Source organism: Anas platyrhynchos, chromosome 28 (assembly GCF_047663525.1).
Source record: "Anas platyrhynchos isolate ZD024472 breed Pekin duck chromosome 28, IASCAAS_PekinDuck_T2T, whole genome shotgun sequence".
NCBI classification, from domain to species: domain Eukaryota; kingdom Metazoa; phylum Chordata; class Aves; order Anseriformes; family Anatidae; genus Anas; species Anas platyrhynchos.
Genome location: NC_092614.1, coordinates 5794713 through 5811425, shown reverse-complemented (window position 1 = coordinate 5811425; position 16713 = coordinate 5794713). Strand labels below are relative to the sequence as shown.

The 16713-nt window shown below is 66.1% G+C and overlaps 1 protein-coding gene across 5 annotated transcripts; it reads right to left on the bottom strand.

The window, feature by feature from the left end:
- Positions 1 to 2160: 2160 nt before the first annotated feature.
- ADAM11 (ADAM metallopeptidase domain 11) lies at positions 2161 to 14811 on the bottom strand. Of its 5 annotated transcripts, XM_027445695.3 has the most exons (27): positions 14518 to 14810; positions 13691 to 13875; positions 10864 to 10940; positions 10296 to 10362; positions 9629 to 9714; positions 9464 to 9530; positions 9275 to 9323; positions 9086 to 9153; positions 8741 to 8815; positions 8588 to 8659; positions 8340 to 8506; positions 8172 to 8256; positions 8007 to 8097; positions 7876 to 7927; positions 7645 to 7744; positions 7249 to 7320; positions 7081 to 7173; positions 6903 to 6983; positions 6764 to 6814; positions 6153 to 6216; positions 5881 to 5980; positions 5683 to 5802; positions 5432 to 5600; positions 5249 to 5363; positions 5003 to 5093; positions 4568 to 4585; positions 2161 to 4170 (listed from the first exon to the last, which is right to left on the bottom strand). In XM_027445695.3, exons 1-27 carry the CDS (start codon positions 14573 to 14575, stop codon positions 4155 to 4157), a joined length of 2289 nt encoding a protein of 762 aa, XP_027301496.1. In that variant the 5' UTR covers positions 14576 to 14810; the 3' UTR covers positions 2161 to 4154. The 5 variants fall into 5 exon arrangements, with proteins under 5 accessions (XP_027301496.1, XP_038024787.2, XP_038024789.1 ...); XM_038168859.2 differs by lacking the exon at positions 5003 to 5093 and having other exon boundaries at positions 14518 to 14811; XM_027445698.3 differs by lacking the exon at positions 2161 to 4170 and having other exon boundaries at positions 4392 to 4585.
- Positions 14812 to 16713: the final 1902 nt, after the last annotated feature.

The following is a 16713-nucleotide window of genomic DNA, read 5'->3' as shown; positions in this document are numbered from 1 at the left end:
TGCCTTTGTTGGAGGAGCGTTGTGTTGGACACGGTGCCAGCAAGCCCAGAGGTTGGTGACAGCATCTCGGCGTGCAGCACAGGCATGGAAGTCTGTGGCTTCTCTCCTGGCATACGGTTGACTTTTAGTAAGTGTTGCTGAAGTGTCTTCTGGCTGGGGATGCTGAGAAGTCTGGCTCAGAGCTGCCTCTGCCTGTGACGACTGGGCTTTAGCCTAAACCTGGTGAGTTAAAAGTAGGAGAAAATTCTTGAGAAGGACAGGCAGCAACGGGGCAGCATGCAGCTGGCTGGTGCTCTGCAACGGTGTGCTCCGGGGCAGCCCCTGTTCAAGGCAAAGGAGGGGGGTGCTGTGGTTAAAACAGAGCTGGAGAAGCTCAAGGGGTAGAGGATCTGCAGCCTGCTGCACTGGGTACACCTGGGTGCTGGACCCTGCTGCTTCTCACAGATTTTATTGTGCTGGGGAGCTCCTCCCTTGCACCGCACACATACAACCCTGCTGCAGCACCCTCCCTGTGAGCCCCGGCCAGGAGCCTGCTCTAAGCACGCTGCCGGAGCTGGGGTGACTTTATGCCATTTTTTTTGCGCTCCTGACCCTGAGGGCCTTCTGTAACTCAACATTCAAAAAAAGCCTGTGGGTTATTTCTCACACAGGCATCACAGTGGTATCCAGACACCAGCCCGACATTGCAGGGGGGCACAGAGGAAGATTCTCCCACCACCACCAGGGCCAAGGGGACGGTGGCTGCCTCCCCCTACTGTCACCTCGAGCCTGTCTTTGTGCCCACATTGTTGGGGGTGTTACTGCTGTGCTGTCGGGAAGAAGGAGCTGGGGTCTGGGCGCTGGGCACCACGCGCTTTGGCCTCCCAGCGGAGGGCTGCTGGGGCTGGCCATGGTTCTCTGAGCCGCCCGGTGTGGGGCTGGCTGGCAGCAGTGACAAACACGTCCCCTGTCCTGCCCGTATGGCTGAAGGACATCAAACAGCAGCAGCGTGCTGCAGCCCTAGCCCTGCTCTGTGGCTTCATCCTCGGCCTCCGTCCTCCCAGGGCTGAGGCCCTCAAAGCACGTGTGGCCCAGCAGCGTGTCAGGGATGCCAGCGCACTGCTCCTGCCGTCCAGTCCAGGCGTGCAGATGCTCATGGACTGGACTGGGGGAGCCCTCTCGTGGCCGATGTGCCGAGGAATATGGCTGGAATGAGGAGTCTGGCTGGAATGAGTCTGGCTGGGCCGAGGAGTCCGGCAGGGCCGATCTTTGCATGGCAGGACCAGAAGCCAAATCCAAGCCTCTCTGCGACCCCGGGGCCAGCAGCTCTCCCCGCTCCCAGGGCCAGGCAGGATGCTGCCGCCTCCTTGGTGCTGCTCTCCTGGGGGCTACCCCAGCCCCTTCCCCAGGGTGCAGGCTGCAGCTTCCCCAGGAGGCCAGCTGGGGATGGGGGCTCAGACAGTGCCTTGTGCTGCCCGGTGAATGTCCCCGATCCTGGGCCCATGGCCAGGGCTGGTCCCGTGGAGGCTGCTGCAGACCCATGAGTCCCCTAGGAACACTGGCAGGACCCTGAATGGAACTGACCCAGCCCTGGGGTGTCCCTGGGGGGGGACAGGGACCTGCTCGTGTATGCTTGCAGTGGGATGGGGACAAGGTGTGGTGTCCCCTCAAAGGGACAGGGACCTGCCCATGTGCCCCTGCGGTGGGATGGCTGCTCTTGCATTCCAGAGGCGGGCAAGATGCTGGCCCCCCATGGGAGGCAGGGGCTGGTGCACAAATTTGCATCATGGCACAGGGAGTGAGCCACGTCCTTGTCACAGGGCAGGCAGTGGGCTGCGCAGTGCTGTGCTGGGACAGGGAGCAGCCACGTCCCTGCCGTGGGGCAGGGTCCCCAGACAGGCAAGGGGACAGAGTGTGGTGGCACTTACCACCAGCTGTTGCCTCCATGCTGCTCTGCTGCCCCTCAGTCGAACATGATGGTTGGGGTGTCCCCAGCCCACAAAGCCCACCTGGGGTGGCACATGGGGTGCAGGGAAGGAGGGTGGAGGGGAACGTGTGGGACCAGAACATCACCATGGCCATGACATCTCAGTGGAGGTGCAATTTGGGGCACTACACATCACACCACCCCGCACAGCCGCTCCCACCCCACCATGCCCCAGAGGAAGGAAGAGACCCCGCTGAGTTTTCCAAGTCTTTATTGTAAATAAAGTCTGCGACATTGCAGGAGGCGTCCCGGGGGCCGGGCGACGCGCACCCAGCAGGTCCCACCAGCTCCCTGGCGCGTGCGAAGCGGGAGCGCGGGCACGAGGCGAGGTGCGGCCTGTGAGGGGGGGGGACGGGGAGGGCCAGGCCGAGCGCGGGGAGGGCCGGGTAGCGCGAGCGAGGCGGTGCAGGGCGGCTGGCGGGCAGCAGCGGGCCGGGGGCTTGCTGCCAGCCCCGGGGCTTCTCCTGGCATCAGCGGGGCCGGGGCTGTTCGGCTGGGCCTGGTGGGGGCTGAGGGGGGGGCTTGGGAAGCACTGGTTGGCCCCCCCCCCTTTTCTCCCCCAGTCTGGCCCTCCCCAGCGCATGAGCGGCACTGCTTGACTGTACGGCATTAAAATCATTGAGAAAAAAAATATTTATATATATTTATATATTAATGTCCCCCAAACCAGTGACGAATGTGGCTTCTTGCTGTGAAAGTGGCAGCAGAGGAAGGACGCAGGGCCCCCCTCCACACAGGGCCTGGGGAGGGGATGTCCCCTCGCAGCAGGGATCACCCCGCCACTGCAGCCGTGACAGCTTTGGGGACAGTGTGGTGACAGAGGACGGAGGGGAGAGGGAGGGGTCCCAATACAAATACCCCCGCCCTCCACCCCCATGGCCCTCAGCCCCAGCCATGGGGCACCCACCTGCATTCACACCCGGTGGCTGAGGCACGAGAGGGGCCACCACCACTGCAGCTGAGCCCGGGGATGTCCGGCCACCCCCTCACGTCCTGCTGCACCCCCACACCAGCCCACCCCATAGGGCTGGGGACATGGGGACAGCAGGCACGGTGCTGGCCCTGGGTGGGGGTCCACAGCCAGTGATGCTTGAGCCAGCACAGCTGAGGCACCCTTGGGTGCTGTGGGCTCTCACAGCACACCAGGGGACATGTCTGGGCTTAGGGACTCCAGCCCTAGGTCACCCCCCCAGGCACCCACCCTCCCCTGCCTCCATGTTGGCTCCAGGGGATGACAGCGGGGACCTCCCCCTAGTACCGAGTCTCAGTGATGCTCCGAGGGGCCTGTGGAGGCCCTTAGTGCTCTGTGGGTGTGTGGTTTGGGGGGGGGGGGACACCTCATGCAGGGCACCACAGGGACAGGGGGTGGGTGACACATACACCCCCCAACAGCCATGAGGGTGACATGTGGCACGAGCTGTGCCTGCCATGGGGACCGCTGAGAGGGGTAGGGTGACACGGCCCCGGGCTCACCCTGTACCTCAGCACCTGAGTTGGCCCCTTGCCCTCCCCAGCGCCACCATTTTAGGGTTCACCTGTCAGGGCTGGGGAGGTGGGGGGAGGACACATGACACAGGGAGAGCCTGGCACCCATGGGTGCTGGACCCCATGGACAGGAGGCGGAAGAGTGCAGCCATGAGATGGAGTAAAAAGGGGGGAGAAACTGGGGGGGGCAGGGGGCAGAGAAGGGGGTTGTACACCTACTGCACATCCAGGGGCTGCTTTTTGGTCTCCACAGCTGGGGGTGCAGATCCAGCCCCTGGGGTGGTGGGGGACAGGCCCTGCTCTGGGGCGGGGAAGGGGTGGAAAAACAAACTGGCCTGGTAGTGGGAGATACTGGCCTGGAACTGGGGGATTCTGCCCCCAAAGCTGGAAGATTCTGATGTGGGTTTGGGGGGGGGGGGGTGGGAAAGAGTCCCAGCCCCCCCCCCCCCCAGAGCCATGCGGGTTTGGGGGCTCCTGGCACGGCCCCCCCAGGTACATTCATCATGGTGCCATGAGTGACTCCAGCCCCGGGGGGCCTGGACATTCGTGGTGGTGCGGCAGGGGTCGAGGAGGGGGGGGGTCCTGCAACCAGGCCCCCCCCGTGCTCTCCTCCCTCCTCAGGCGGACTCCTGGCAGCTGCGCCCCGTTTAATTGCTGTTAATTAGGCGCTGGAGGGGGGGGGCACGAGGCAGGGAGGCTCCGCTCAGGTCCCCCCGGACCTGCAACACAGAAGTGAGGAGCGCTTTAGTGTGGGGATGCGACACAGGGGGTGGGGGGGGTGGGGGACACAGGGGACACTGAGCCCAAAAGAGCCAGCACCGGGGGGGGCCGCTGCCAGGGCCCTGCTCGCCTGCTGCGGGCACCCGGCAAGTTTATTCCCAGGGTTGGTCCCCCCCCCTCGGCTGGCTCTTTGAAGCTATGGGGGGGGCCACAGAGATGGAGACAGCACAGGGGCAGCCGGACACACAGCGACACGGACAGACGGGCCCATGGCGGCAGTCCCAGCCCGGGGACGGGGGGGTCCCGTGCCGCTGGGCCGCTGGTGCCTGACGGTGACGAGGAGACGACGGGGGGACAGGCGGCGGGGGCTACACTCCCTGCTGTGCCGGGTCGTACCTTCCTCGGCGGATGTTCCTGGGGGTGGCGGGGGGAGAGGACAGGAGCGTCAGTGTCCCCCCCATGTCTCCCCTTCTCCATTTCATGTCCCCTCCTCTGCCACTGCCCCCTGACCCATGACACCCCCTGCTTCCACAGGCAGCGGCCAGAGCCCTGTGCACATAGGGGTGCTGGTGCCCGAGGACACAGCGGGACGGGGCTGGGGAGAGCCCCCCCCGCACCCCGCACCTGGGGACAGATGGGCAGGACACAGCTGGGGTCAGGGTGACAGTGAGGTCCCGGTGCTGCATGCAGGCAGGGCCAGGGGGCAAAGGGGTATGGGGACAGGGGCACCAGGCATCCTCGCATCCCCAGGGGATGGCACCAGGGCCACCTTCCCCAGTGTCATGCTGGGAGATGAGGAGGAGAAGGATGAAGCATGCGGCATCTGCTTACTTAAATCCCCAGCCAGTCCCTCCTAGGACAATGGCAGCCACCAGCACGGCCCCAGCGATGGAGCCAATAATGATATTGGTGCCACTGGGACCTGGGCCGGGGAGAAGAGGACAGGGACACAGATCAGCAGGGACGGGGCCACGGGACACCCCGGGGACCCGGCTGTGCCCAGCTGAGGCACAGTCCTGGGATGGGTGGGGAGGGAGCTGGGGACACGGTGGGAGCCCCCGCACAGCGCACACTGACCCTTGTATCGCTCCGTCTCGCCTGTGGGCTTTGGCTCGGGGATGGGGTCGTAGACACTGCAGTCCTTCCCCGTCCACTCGGGCTGGCAGATGCACTTGCCCTCATTGCTGCAGACCTGTGAGGGGGCAGCATCAGCACCGAGCAATGGCCCCGCGCACCCCTGCGAGCCCCCCCCGTCCTCACCCCATGGTCAAAACAGATCTTCCCATCCCAGCTGCCGGGACAGGAGCTGAAGTTAAAGGCTGTCACTGGAAGGCATTTATGGTCAAGACACAGCATGCTGGGCCCGCAGGGCGTCCCGTCCTCCACGTAGCTCAGGTCCGAGCCGTCCACCAGCTGCACGTGGCCGCCCCTGCGGGAGGGCAGCAAGGGGGTGATGCAGGGACCCCTGCGCCCCAGGGTGGCCCCAGCCCTGTGCCCACGGTGGCACCCACCTGCAGTCCACATAGCGGTTTTGATGGAAGAAGGTCATAGTGGCAATCTCGCCGCTGAGCTCGCCCAGCCGGGGCGCGCCCGAGATGTTGGCGCAGAGGAGGAAGCCGCAGAGCACGTCCCTGCAAGGCACGGGGGGGGCGATGGCACCAAGGGGGACGCGTGGCAGGTGGGAGGGCGTGGGTGGGGGGCTCGCTCACTGCTTGTTGCACTGCATCCAGCCCGAGCCCTCGCGCCCGCAGTTGCCCCTCTCGGTGCCCTCCACGTTGAGCTTCTCATAGCAGAAACGCTCTGCTGAGCCTGGGAGAAAGCAGGTGTCACCCATTTGCCCCCGGTTCCCCACCCCCAGCAACTCCCCCGCTGCAGGGGACGGGGTGTGGGGCTCCTCTGAGCACCCTGGGGCTTTCTGCAAAGACATCGCCACCCCATGCTCCCTGATGGGCACAAGGTATGGGATGGGCAGGGCACTTACTGCGGCCCCACAGCGCGTTGCACTGCCGGTCTCGGGTTTTGCAGCGCCCACCATAGCATCGGCCCTGGGGAGCAGGGAGCGGTGTCATGGCATGACTGGCACCCGCGGGTGAGTGCCCAAGGAGGGGGCTTGGGCAGTGCAGGGTGGCAACCCCAGGTGCGTGTGCTTGGGGCACACAACCCCGGAAACACAGCCCCAGTTGCATGAGCACGGGGAAGGCTTGCACAGAACAAGGACCCATGCACACAGAGGGTTTGCAGCGCACGGGGACCATGCCTGCGGGCACACATGCACAAGGAAGACTTGTGTGACATTAGGGCCATCTCTGCTGATGCACACACACAGGAAAGCCTGCAGGGTATGGCGACCATGACTGCGTGCACAGGGAAATTGCGTGGCAAAGGGACCATGGCTGCAGGTGCGCACAGGGCTGTGCAGGCATGGATGACCCCAGGCACTGGGGGGGGGTTTGCACAGCCCAGGGACCAGAGCTGCAGTGGGATCCTGCTCTCCCCAGTGCATGCATCCCATGCACTGCAGCTGCCAGCACCGATGCTGGAGCCCACAGCATGTGCCCGAGCCCCTGGCTGCGTCCCACGGGGCAGACTCACCTGCTCGTTTTCACAGAAGTAGCCATCCAGCTTGTGGAGGTTGGGGGGACACTGGGGGTGGGCAAAGAAGCTGGGTGAGGCCATGAGCCCCCTTGAGGCCCCACAGCCCCTCTCTGTCCCTGCCAGCCCAAGTCCTCACCTGGCTTGAGTCCCCAGTGCAGGTCTCGGGGATATCACACTCGTTCACAGCCTCCCGGCAGGACACACCACGCGGCTCATACTGCGCAGGGGAAGGCACACGCGTCGGCACAGAAACCCCCGCAGCCCCCAGGGACTTTGTGTGCCGCAGGACACCGTCCCCGCCGCCTGCCCCGCACCTTGCAGCCCTTGCAGCACAGCCCGTCGCTGCACATGGCGTCGTGGGTCAGCGTGCACTTCTTGCAGCAGTTGCCTCCGCTCTTGGCGCATTCCTGCCGGGGCCGGCGGCAAGCACGTGAGCCCGCTGCCGGCCCTGCTGCTCACCGCCGGCCCCGGGCCCCGCTCACCGCCAGCGAGCCGCAGTCGCACTCCTCGCCCGCCTCCACGAAGCCGTTGCCGCACTCCGGAGGGTCCAGGAGCTGCCAGGGAGAGAGACTGCTGCAGCCGGGGGCATGCGGCAGGTGCTGGGCACAGCACTCCCACCCCCAGAGCTCCCAGGGTGGGGTGAGCCTCCTGGCACCCCAAAAAGGCTCTGCAACCCCAAGGACAGCAGGACCTGCCAGCCTCTCATTTTGCAGGCAATTGTGCATCTCAGTCAGTCAATTAAGAACCAGGGCTGAAGCCAGCACCATTACCTTGCGCGTCACAGGGCTGGGGCAGGCCATGAGCCTTAGGGGACCCCCTGACCCTCCCCAGCATTGCTCATCCCCATTTTGCACCCACCCCGGTGCCAGGCCCGCTACCTTCAGGGGCTTGTTGAAGAGGCAGCTGCCACCGCCGTCCTGCAGGAACTGGTTGTACTCATCGATGCTGCAGCGGGAAAACTTCCGTGGGAGGTAGTACCTGCAGCAGGGGGACGCGGTGACCCCAGGGGATGCCACCCCCAGGCAGCATCTCCCCACCCCGGTGCTGCGGAGTGGGCTGCCCAAAGCCAACAGGTCCATGAGGGACGCAGCCCCCTGAGGGGCTCTCACCCCGTGTCCTCCATGATGCAGCCCAGCCACGCGTCGGGACACCGGCAGTCCCCTGCGAGGAGAGAGGAGAGGAGCTGCACCCCCCGGCAGCCCCCAGGGGTGGCACCCTGTGCCTCCTGCCCGGCGGGTACCTGCCGAGGTGCGGTGCTTGTTCCACATCATGCCCACGTTCTGCCCCAGCGTCTGTGCCAGCGTCACGGCCATGGCTGCCACATTGCCGTACTGCACGGGGGGGACAGCGGGGTCACGGGGGGGGGACCCCACGCCCAGCCCACCTGCCTGCTTTCCTCACCCACCTCGTTGACCCCCCCGCCGCGGCCGGGCGAGCAGATGCCCCCCACGAAGGCGGTGCCGCTGCGGCTGCTCTGAAACGTCCGTCCCCTGCAAGGGTGAGGGAGGAGGTGATGGGCAAAGCGGCCGCTGGCTCCCAGCCCCGGGGGAGGCGGCGCGGCCACGGCGCTCACGAGAAGAGGTGGACGGTGTCGCTCTGCTCCGGCATCGCCTCGCGCCGGTACTTCATGAACTCGTTCAGCGTCTCCAGCGAGTCCTCCTCCATGCGGATCCGGTCCTCGGAGGCCCAGGTCTCCATGGCCACCAGCACAATGCGGGTGTTGAGCTGCTCCTTGTAGATCTGCGAGGGCGAGAGGACGGTGCTAGGGACAAACCCGCAGGGGGCCAGGGACGAACCCGCTGGGGACAACCCCGCGCTCACCATGTCGGCCAGGTTGACCACGGACTTGGCGAAGTTGCTGGTGAGGACCACGGACTTGCGGAGCTGCAGGAACTGGGGGGAGCAGAGGTGAGGAGGGCTGCGGCCAGCCCCACGCTGCCCGCTCTGCTCGGCTCCTCTCGGCCCGGTGCTTACCAGCTGATGGTCGTTCACCACCGCCAGCTCGATGTACTTGGTCTCGCTGTGAACCGTGTGCTGGGCTCGTCGCACCTGCCAGTAGGAGCCAGGAGCTGAGCCACTCCCCACACCCCGGGGGGATGCATGGGGCAGGACTCGCCCCGCGGAGCCTCTCGCTTTGAGGGAGAGTGCAGTGAATGAGATTTTTGAGCCCTGTTTTGTGGCTCGAGGTACATTTGGGAAGCACTGGCATCACCCTACTGACAGCTGGCAGGATGGACAGAGCCTGGCTGGGGTTGAGCAGCCCCATCCCCTGCCCGGTGTCCTCCATCCCATGCCCACAGCCCTGCCACCCCCACTTGCCTGCCGCCGCCGCCGCAGCTTGGGCAAACTGCCCGAGACGTAGTGGTCCAGTGCAGCAAAGAGGCAGCCTGGAGGGAAGGGAGACAGCTGGCGGTGTGCGGGATGAGGGCACTGCCCTGCGTGCTCGGGAACAGCAGGGGGCACAGGCGCAGTGGCACGGATGCCAGCCCTCAGGAGCGTGGCGCTCACCTGGCTGGGCGCAGCTCGGAGTGCGCTGGATGACGTGTGGCCGAAGGTCCTGCGGTGGGGAGAGAAGCGTCACCAACACCCAACAGCCCCCGTTCTCCATCTCCCCATGTCCCCAAGGCCATGTCCCACAACACCCCTGAGCCACAGCCAGACCCTGCGATGGGGAAACTGAGGCAGGGGTGAGCTCACCTGCTCGTGCTCAGCACCCGCCTGGGGTTCAATCAGGTACGTGTCCCTGCCATCTGAGAAGACACCGCTGCAAAGGAAGCCCAGAGGTGTAAGAGGGTGCTGGCGGGGTGTAGCAACCCCTTGAAACATCCGTTTTGACCCAAAATGTGGACGTGGGGTACTCACTGCAGGCCCTGGCAGCTGGAGAGCGCGGCGAAGGAACGGGGCCGGCCACGGACCCGGCCCTGGTAGTAGCAGTGCTCCCCAGCACCCTGTGAGAGCCAGGAGAGGCCACTGAACCCGTGGGGCCAGCGCTGCCTCTGTGGCACGGGGAGCTCCACGCGACAGGCAGGGCCAGCACCAGCCACCCGAGGAGCTATTTCTGGAAATCCCATTTGTCTTTTTCACACTGCCTCTGCTGGAGCCATGCTGCTCCCTGCAGCCACCGGCCTCGCTCGGACCCCCCCATGGCACCGCCGGGCCCCATCCTGCCCATCGCAGGTGGCTACACCCATTGCTGGTGTCCCCTGGGGTTCGCTGCCTTCCTGGCCCAGCACCCGAACAGGCACCAGCACGGTCCCAGAGCAAGGCTGTGAGCACAGCAATGTGCTGAACCGTGCCAGGGGCAAGCGGGGAGCCCATTGCAGTACTGCCCATGGTATGTGTGTCCCTGTGTCATCTGCTGAGGCAGTGCCCAGACACCTGGTGCTGGGCACAGAGGCTCCACGAGGAGCCACCCATGGCCATCATCCATGAACCGAGGGCTGCAGCGGGCAGGAGATCGGTGCTCACAGCCCAGCATGGAACTGTGGGCCCTGTGGTGCTGCTTGGCACAGCGTGGCGTGGTGCTTACTGTGCTGTGGCTGCTGTTCTTGCCCGTGCCGACGTGCCGCTCCACGTAGTGTGAGGCGAGGAGGTGGCTGCGGGGAAGAGCAGAGGGGTGAGAGGCCGTAGGGCAGCGAGCAGGAGGACGACGGAGATGGCTGTGCCCCTGCCCCATGCGCCCCCATCCTCTGGCATGCACCCACGTGCTGCCCCGTGCACCCAGCGTCGCCTTGGTGCAGAAACCCCATGGTCCAGGAAACCCAAGGCCTGCGGCCCCCCCACTATGGCACTGGCTCCTCTTACATCCCCTCTGCCTCCGGAGTGCAGCTCTGCCCACAGCCAAGCAGACTCAGGGCTTCGTTACTGGAGCTGGGACAGCTCCAAGCGACTCCATCAAATATTAAGGATGCCTGTGCTAGCACGCCGAGCGGCACATGCTGTGCCAGGCTCCAAGTGGCCACAGTGGGGACATCTACTGTCCCCTTTTTCCCCAAGCGCCAGTTGGCACCAAGATGCCACCGCTTCTGCACCCCATCCCTCTTGTAGGGGCAGTGGCAGCCCCACAGCGGTCCATTCCCACCCCCCAGGACACTTACTGGTTGAGCTCGAGGTCGAGGGTGAAGGCTGAGCCGAAGGCACGCACCACGAAGCTCACCTGTGCCAGGTGCACCCCCTGCAAGAGAGTAGCAGCAGTGAGGCATGGACGGCTCCGTGCGCCCAGTGCCGGGAGAAATCCCATTGGAATCGTGAAAAATCACAGCCAGGTCTGAGCAGAGCAGAGTGTTTGCATGGTAGTGTGGGAATGAGGAGCAGCTGATGTGCCTGCTGCCACCTCAAGCCAGGATCTGGCCTTAAACCTGTCACGGATCTGGTGTCACACCAAGGAGCGCAGCAGAATTTTTGGCTCCTCGGTCCCAGAGCAGCTGGGCTGGCACGGGAATGCCTCTGGCTGACATTGCCATCATGTGTTGCACGTTGCAAACCCTGCCGTGAGATCACCAGCAGCCCCTGAACCCCCCAGGCCAGGCAAGGACCACACACCGCGATGCAGCACAGCATCACTCCAACAGCCCCGCTCACAGTGCCCCAAAAGCCTGCGCCCATGGGTGCCCGGCACCGAGCCCTGCCCTTTTGGGTGCAGGCACCAAAAGCAGCTGAGGCTCCCACCTGGAGCTGATGAAGGCTTTTCTGATTTTTACCTAAAGAAAAAATAATAATCACTAGACCTCAATCATGTGATCTCTGAAGGTGTTCTTTCAATTAAAAAAAAAAAAAAAAAAAAGGAAAGGAAAGGAAATCATTTTTTCACCCCAAACTTCACTAGCTGTGACCCAAGCTGCCCGTGGTCTCAGTGCCGGGAGCATCCCGGAGCAGCAGCGCTGGGGACCGGTGTGTCACCGAGCAGCATTTCGGTGGAAGCCACTGCTGCTCCCGCAGCCTGGCCGGACATTGCCAAACACACTCCGGGATGCCAAGGTGCCAAACTCCTCCGAGACAAACTCCTCCGAGCCGGTAACCGGACACCGGTGGCCGGGGGGGAGCCACCTTCGCCCTGCCCGGGGGGCTGCCAGAGCTCAGCCCCCAGCCCTGGCAGGGCTGCAGCAGCCCAGGCTCAGCGTGCGGAGCTGGCGCTTCACCCGCCCTGCAGCGCCCGCCGCTCGTGACCTAATTCCTGCGAGCGGCAGTGTGCCGGAGGCGGGAGCCGCGTTCTGCAGCGCCCGGCTGAGACCTGGCAAACTCCTCGCGTGGGTGAGGGGCTGCCCGGTGGCTCCTCACCTCCAACCCACACCGTGCCCCAAAGCACCCTCGCCTCCGACACGCTGTTGTCACTCGGTGTCCCCGTGTGTCCCACAGGAGCCAACGCTCGCCCCGGCTGCCACGGCTCTGAGCCACCCACCAGCCCCTGGGGGAAGCCACAGCAAGGAGAAGCCAAATCATCAGGACACGCTTCTCCCGTGTCTTTTTGGGGTGAAAGCCCCTGTTATCTGCTTTGCTGAACCAAAAAGCTGTGACTGCAGCATGGGTCAGGGGCACAGTGCCAAAACCAGCAGGGACAGCTGCTCCTTGGCCACCGATGGGCGTCCCTGCACCGCCAGGCGCATGGGCAGCAGCATCGGCACCGTGTCCTGCCCAGGGTGCGGGAGAGAAGCAGCCAGGGGTTAAGCTGGAAGCCAAAATCGAAGTGCTGGATGATGGTCCCGGCACCTCCAGCTCCGAGGAGGGAAGGTGATGCCCCCTTTGGGGCTGGCAGACCTGGTGCAGGGCCCCCCTGTTGTTTCCCATCCCTTCCCCACCGAGGGGGTCTCTGGGCTGCAGGGGCCATGCCCAGGGTGCCCCATCCTCAGGCTGCTGGCAGAGCCCTGCCAGGTGCTGCACCAAGGGCACCCGGAGCAGGAGCCACCCACCAGGTGCCAGCCATCCATGGGCACAGCTCAGCACAGGGTGACAGGGACATGGCATGGCCCCACTGGCCCCTTTGCCACCACCGAGCAGCCACACAGCATTCCCAGAGCTGATCCTGGGAGGGGACGTCCCGGCCGTGGATGACATTGAACCGAGACTGTGTCCTTCAGTGGGCCGAGCAGTGCAGCTGGGAGCAGCGTGCGGGGGCTCTGCTGGGACCCACGGCAGCACCCCCAACCCTGTCCCCTGGGGCCTGCGGCCATGCCGCCCGCCCCACAGCAGCGCTTCCTCATGCCTCTGCTTAATGCCTCCCAAAAAACCACCAGCACCGGCAGCGCTGCAGCCATCCCCTGGTGATTCTTCCCCCCCCCCCTCTGTGACATCCTCACCGTTAGGAGGTTTTACTTAATGCCAAGCTTAAATCACCTTCGCTGCAATTTAAGCCCATTATTTCTCCTTTTATCCAGCAAGGATGTGGGGAATCGATTATTGCTGGTCTCTGCGGCTGCCGCCTCTTTGAAAGCTTCCCCCCGTGCCATGGGCTCTCACCGGCTCCCCGAAATGCAGCCACCCCCTGGCTCCAGGCAAAGCGCCCGCACCAGCGCGTGACCGCCTGCCTGGTTTGGGGCTGGCAGGATGAGGGGCGATGGCCGGCATGGCCGTGCCGCGGGGCCACGGCTCCAATTTGGGGGCCACAGCTCCTGTTTGGGGCCACGGCTCTAGCTTCGAGCGCCGAGCCCATCCATTATGCATGAGCCCTGCCAGCGTGCTGCCCTTCAATCTCTCCTAACGCCCGCACGCGCACCTCCGGTACCGAGGTTTAATGGAAGCCATCAGGGCCTCACCGGCCGGGGGTAAAAGGCAGCGGTGGCACAGCCATCGGGCCGCTCGTGGCTGTGCCCGACCGTGAGGGCACCAGGAGCCACCGCGGGCCCCGGTACGGGGGGAGCGACCCTCGCACCCGGGGGGGCCCCCAGCCCCAGCCTGAAAGAGAGCGGAGGGGGGATGCGGTTCACTTACAGGGCCTCCTCCTCCTCCTCTAGGCTCATTCCTGACCCTGGTGTCCAGCTGATGCTTCTGGACTTCTCCTCCTGAGCTCTGCCCCACTAACCTGCTGGGGTGGGTGATTTCGGAAACAACCGGCCCGTCCTGCCATCCGGCCCGCGGGAGCCTCCGCTGCGGAGCGCCGGCGTGCACGGCGGGACCTGCGGGCAAGGAGAGGGTCGGTGGGGGGGGGACACGGGTGGGCTGCCGTGGGGACTCGTCCTGGGGGAGGGGGGGGGGACCCGAGGCTGGGCTGTGTCCCGGCAGGGACGTGACCCCAAGGGACAGGGGGCTGGCGTGGGGCCGTGTCCCGGGGTGGGGGACCCGAGCATGGCGCTGTGCCCGGGAGGGGACACCCAGGGTGCCAGGTACACGGCGGGGACGCTCCGGGGGCCGTGGGGAGGGCGACACCGGCGGGGACACCCAGGGGACACGGGGGTGGGAGAGCGACGGGTCCCGGAGGGGACAAGGAGGGGGACACCGGGAACGGCTCCGCAGCCGGAGCAACGCGGCCGGGGGCCACCTCCCGGGGGGGGTCACCGGGGTGGGGTGGGGGGGGGGGGGAGGACACGAACGGGGCCCGTCCCGGGGCCCCCCCCCCGCGATCAACCGGGCCCGGGGGAGGGTCGGGGTCCGCCGGGGGCAGCGGGGGCCGGGGGCGGCGGGGCCGGGGCCCCTCCCGCGCGGCTGCGGGGCGGCGCTGCGGAGAAATGTGTCGATGCAGCAAAAAAGCCCGCAGCGGCGGCGGGGCCGGGAGCGGGACCGGGACCGGGAGCAGGACCGGGAGCGGGGCCGGCACCTACCTGCCCGCGGCGTGAGCGAGAGGAGCGCGGCCAGCAGCCAGCTCCGCAGCGGGCTCATGGCTCCCTCATAATCCGCCCGCGGCGCTCCGGGCTCTGCCGCGCCGGGCGGCCCCGCGGCACCGGGCTCCCTCCGGCCCCTCCTCCGCCCGGGCCGGGCATGGGCGGCGGCGGCGGCGGGGCCGAGCGGGGCCGAGCGGGGCCGAGGGAGCGGCCGCGGCCCCGTGCGCGCCGCCCCCGCCACCTGCACGCGCACTGCACCGGGCCCCGCCGCTCCCGCCCCCGCCGGCACCGGCGCCGGCACCGGCACCGGCAGGGCCCGCCCCGGGCCCGCCCCGCCGCGCCCCGCCCCCGCCCCCCGCCTGCCGCAGCGCCGCGGCCCCCCCCCGGCATTGCAGAGCGGGACCGGGCGGCACCGGAGCACCCCCCCCCCCCCCCCCGGTAGCGAAGGGGAGCCGGGACCGCAGCCACGGCAGCCCTCACGGCCCCGCTCGAAGCCCCCAGTCGGTACCGGAGATCCCTGCTGGTATCAGCCCCCCCGCAGCCGGTACCAGGCGCCCCCCAGCCGGTACCAGAGCCCCCCCCGGTATCAAATCAGAGCCGGTACCGGAGCCCCGCCAGCCCTTACGCCCCCCCAAAGCCGGTACCAAAGCCCCCAGTCGCCCCCAGTATCGCCCCCCCCCAGCCTGTACCAGGCCCCCGCCTCCAGCCGGTACAGGAGTCCCCAGCTGCTACCACAGCCCCCACCAGTATCAAAACCAAGCTGGTACCAGAGCCCTGCCACCCCTTACACCCCCCCCAAAACCAGCACTGAAGCCCCCAGTGGGTCCCAGCCCCCCATCGGTACCGGGGCTCCCGCCCGTATCAAGTCCAAGCTCTGAGCCAGGGGGCCCGGGTCAGGATGGAGGTGCCTGGGGAACTGGGGCAACCCCGGGGTGCTGCCGGGGGGTGCTGACACCCAGGGGAGCTGCGGGGTCCCCACTCACACCCCAGCTGGCCCCGAGCCCCCCGCACCAGCTGGGGACACGCAGGGAAGGTAACAGCACACCCGGGGTGCTCCCGTGCTGCCCCCGTTCTGGGGGTGCTGCAAGGCCCCGTTTCCACCCTGAACAAAAAGACACATTGTTTTTTTGGGAAAAACGATGAATTCCTTTTCATTCCACAGCAGGACACAGCCGTGGGATCAAGGGTGCAGAAGAGCAGGGGAAGGTGACACAGCCTGGGGGGGGGGAGCAGATCCACAGGAGGGACATGGCACAGACACCGGCGGTGTGGGGGTCCCGGGGGGAGCAGGAGGGGTGTGGAGCTGCACAAGTGGGTCAGCACAAAGCTTCCCGGGGAGCAGCCGCCGCCTCCTCTCCCCGGAGCATAGCAGAAAACAGCTCGGCTGCGGCTGGACCGAGGCAGAGGCTCATTTATAATAGAGCTGATGCCTCCCCCCCCCTCGTCTGGCTGGCGGGGAAGGCCCTGGGGACCCCCACGGCAGCGCCAAGCCCAAGGAAACGTTTCCCCGCACGTGCTGGGGCTCAGCACGTCCACGGGTCTGGGGGAGGTGGAAGTTTGTCAAGGATTTTGAGCAGGGACTCACGGTCAACAACTGTGCAAAAAGGGGACAGGAGCATTTAGCAGGGGAAGCGAAGGCAGGGGCACGCCAAGGGGCACGGAGCAGGGATGGGAGAGGTGAATTGCCCCGGCCCTCCCCATTTCCTCTCCCTGATGCATGGGGAAGGGTTGCCCACGAGGCTGGGAGCAGGCTCTGGGGACTTGCCATCACCCCCGATACCACCAAACCCAGAGCGCGCTGCCACATCCCACAAAGCCTTCCCCGTGCCCAAAGAGCAGGATGGCAGCAGGAGGAAGGGCCGTGGGTGCAGTGACAAGGGGGACAAGAGCTTCACAGGAGGGGTCTGGGCCAGCTGATGCCAACCGAGCACCCGCTGGAAGGCTTAGGCAGTCCTCAAGGGCGCACTGAGCAGCTCAGCTGCCCCCAAGAAGTGCCAGAATTTGGCTGTTGCACCAGGGAGGGTTTAGCTTCAGGACGGCTGAAGTCCCCAGTGCAGGCTCCTGCCCAAAGCAGGGCTGTCGTCTACCTCCAGGCAATGCTCAGGCAGGGGGGAATTTCCAAGGGCAGACAGCCCCCCCAGTGCCCCAGGACTGTCCCACCCTCCTGGACAGGGAGCTTTTCCTTTTCATAACCTG

What these genes read in the sequence shown, in the direction of transcription:
- ADAM11 (XM_038168861.2), bottom strand. Translation starts at nt 14,575, where the DNA reads ATGAGCCCGCTGCGGAGCTGGCTGCTGGCCGCGCTCCTCTCGCTCACG. An exon ending in GAGGAGGAGGAGGAGGCCCT is followed by an intron (nt 10,941 to 13,690) that starts GTAAGTGAACCG and finishes ACTCTCTTGCAG; the next exon opens with GGGGTGCACCTGGCACAGGT. An exon ending in TGGATGCAGTGCAACAAGCA is followed by an intron (nt 5,803 to 5,880) that starts GTGAGCGAGCCC and finishes CGTGCCTTGCAG; the next exon opens with GGACGTGCTCTGCGGCTTCC.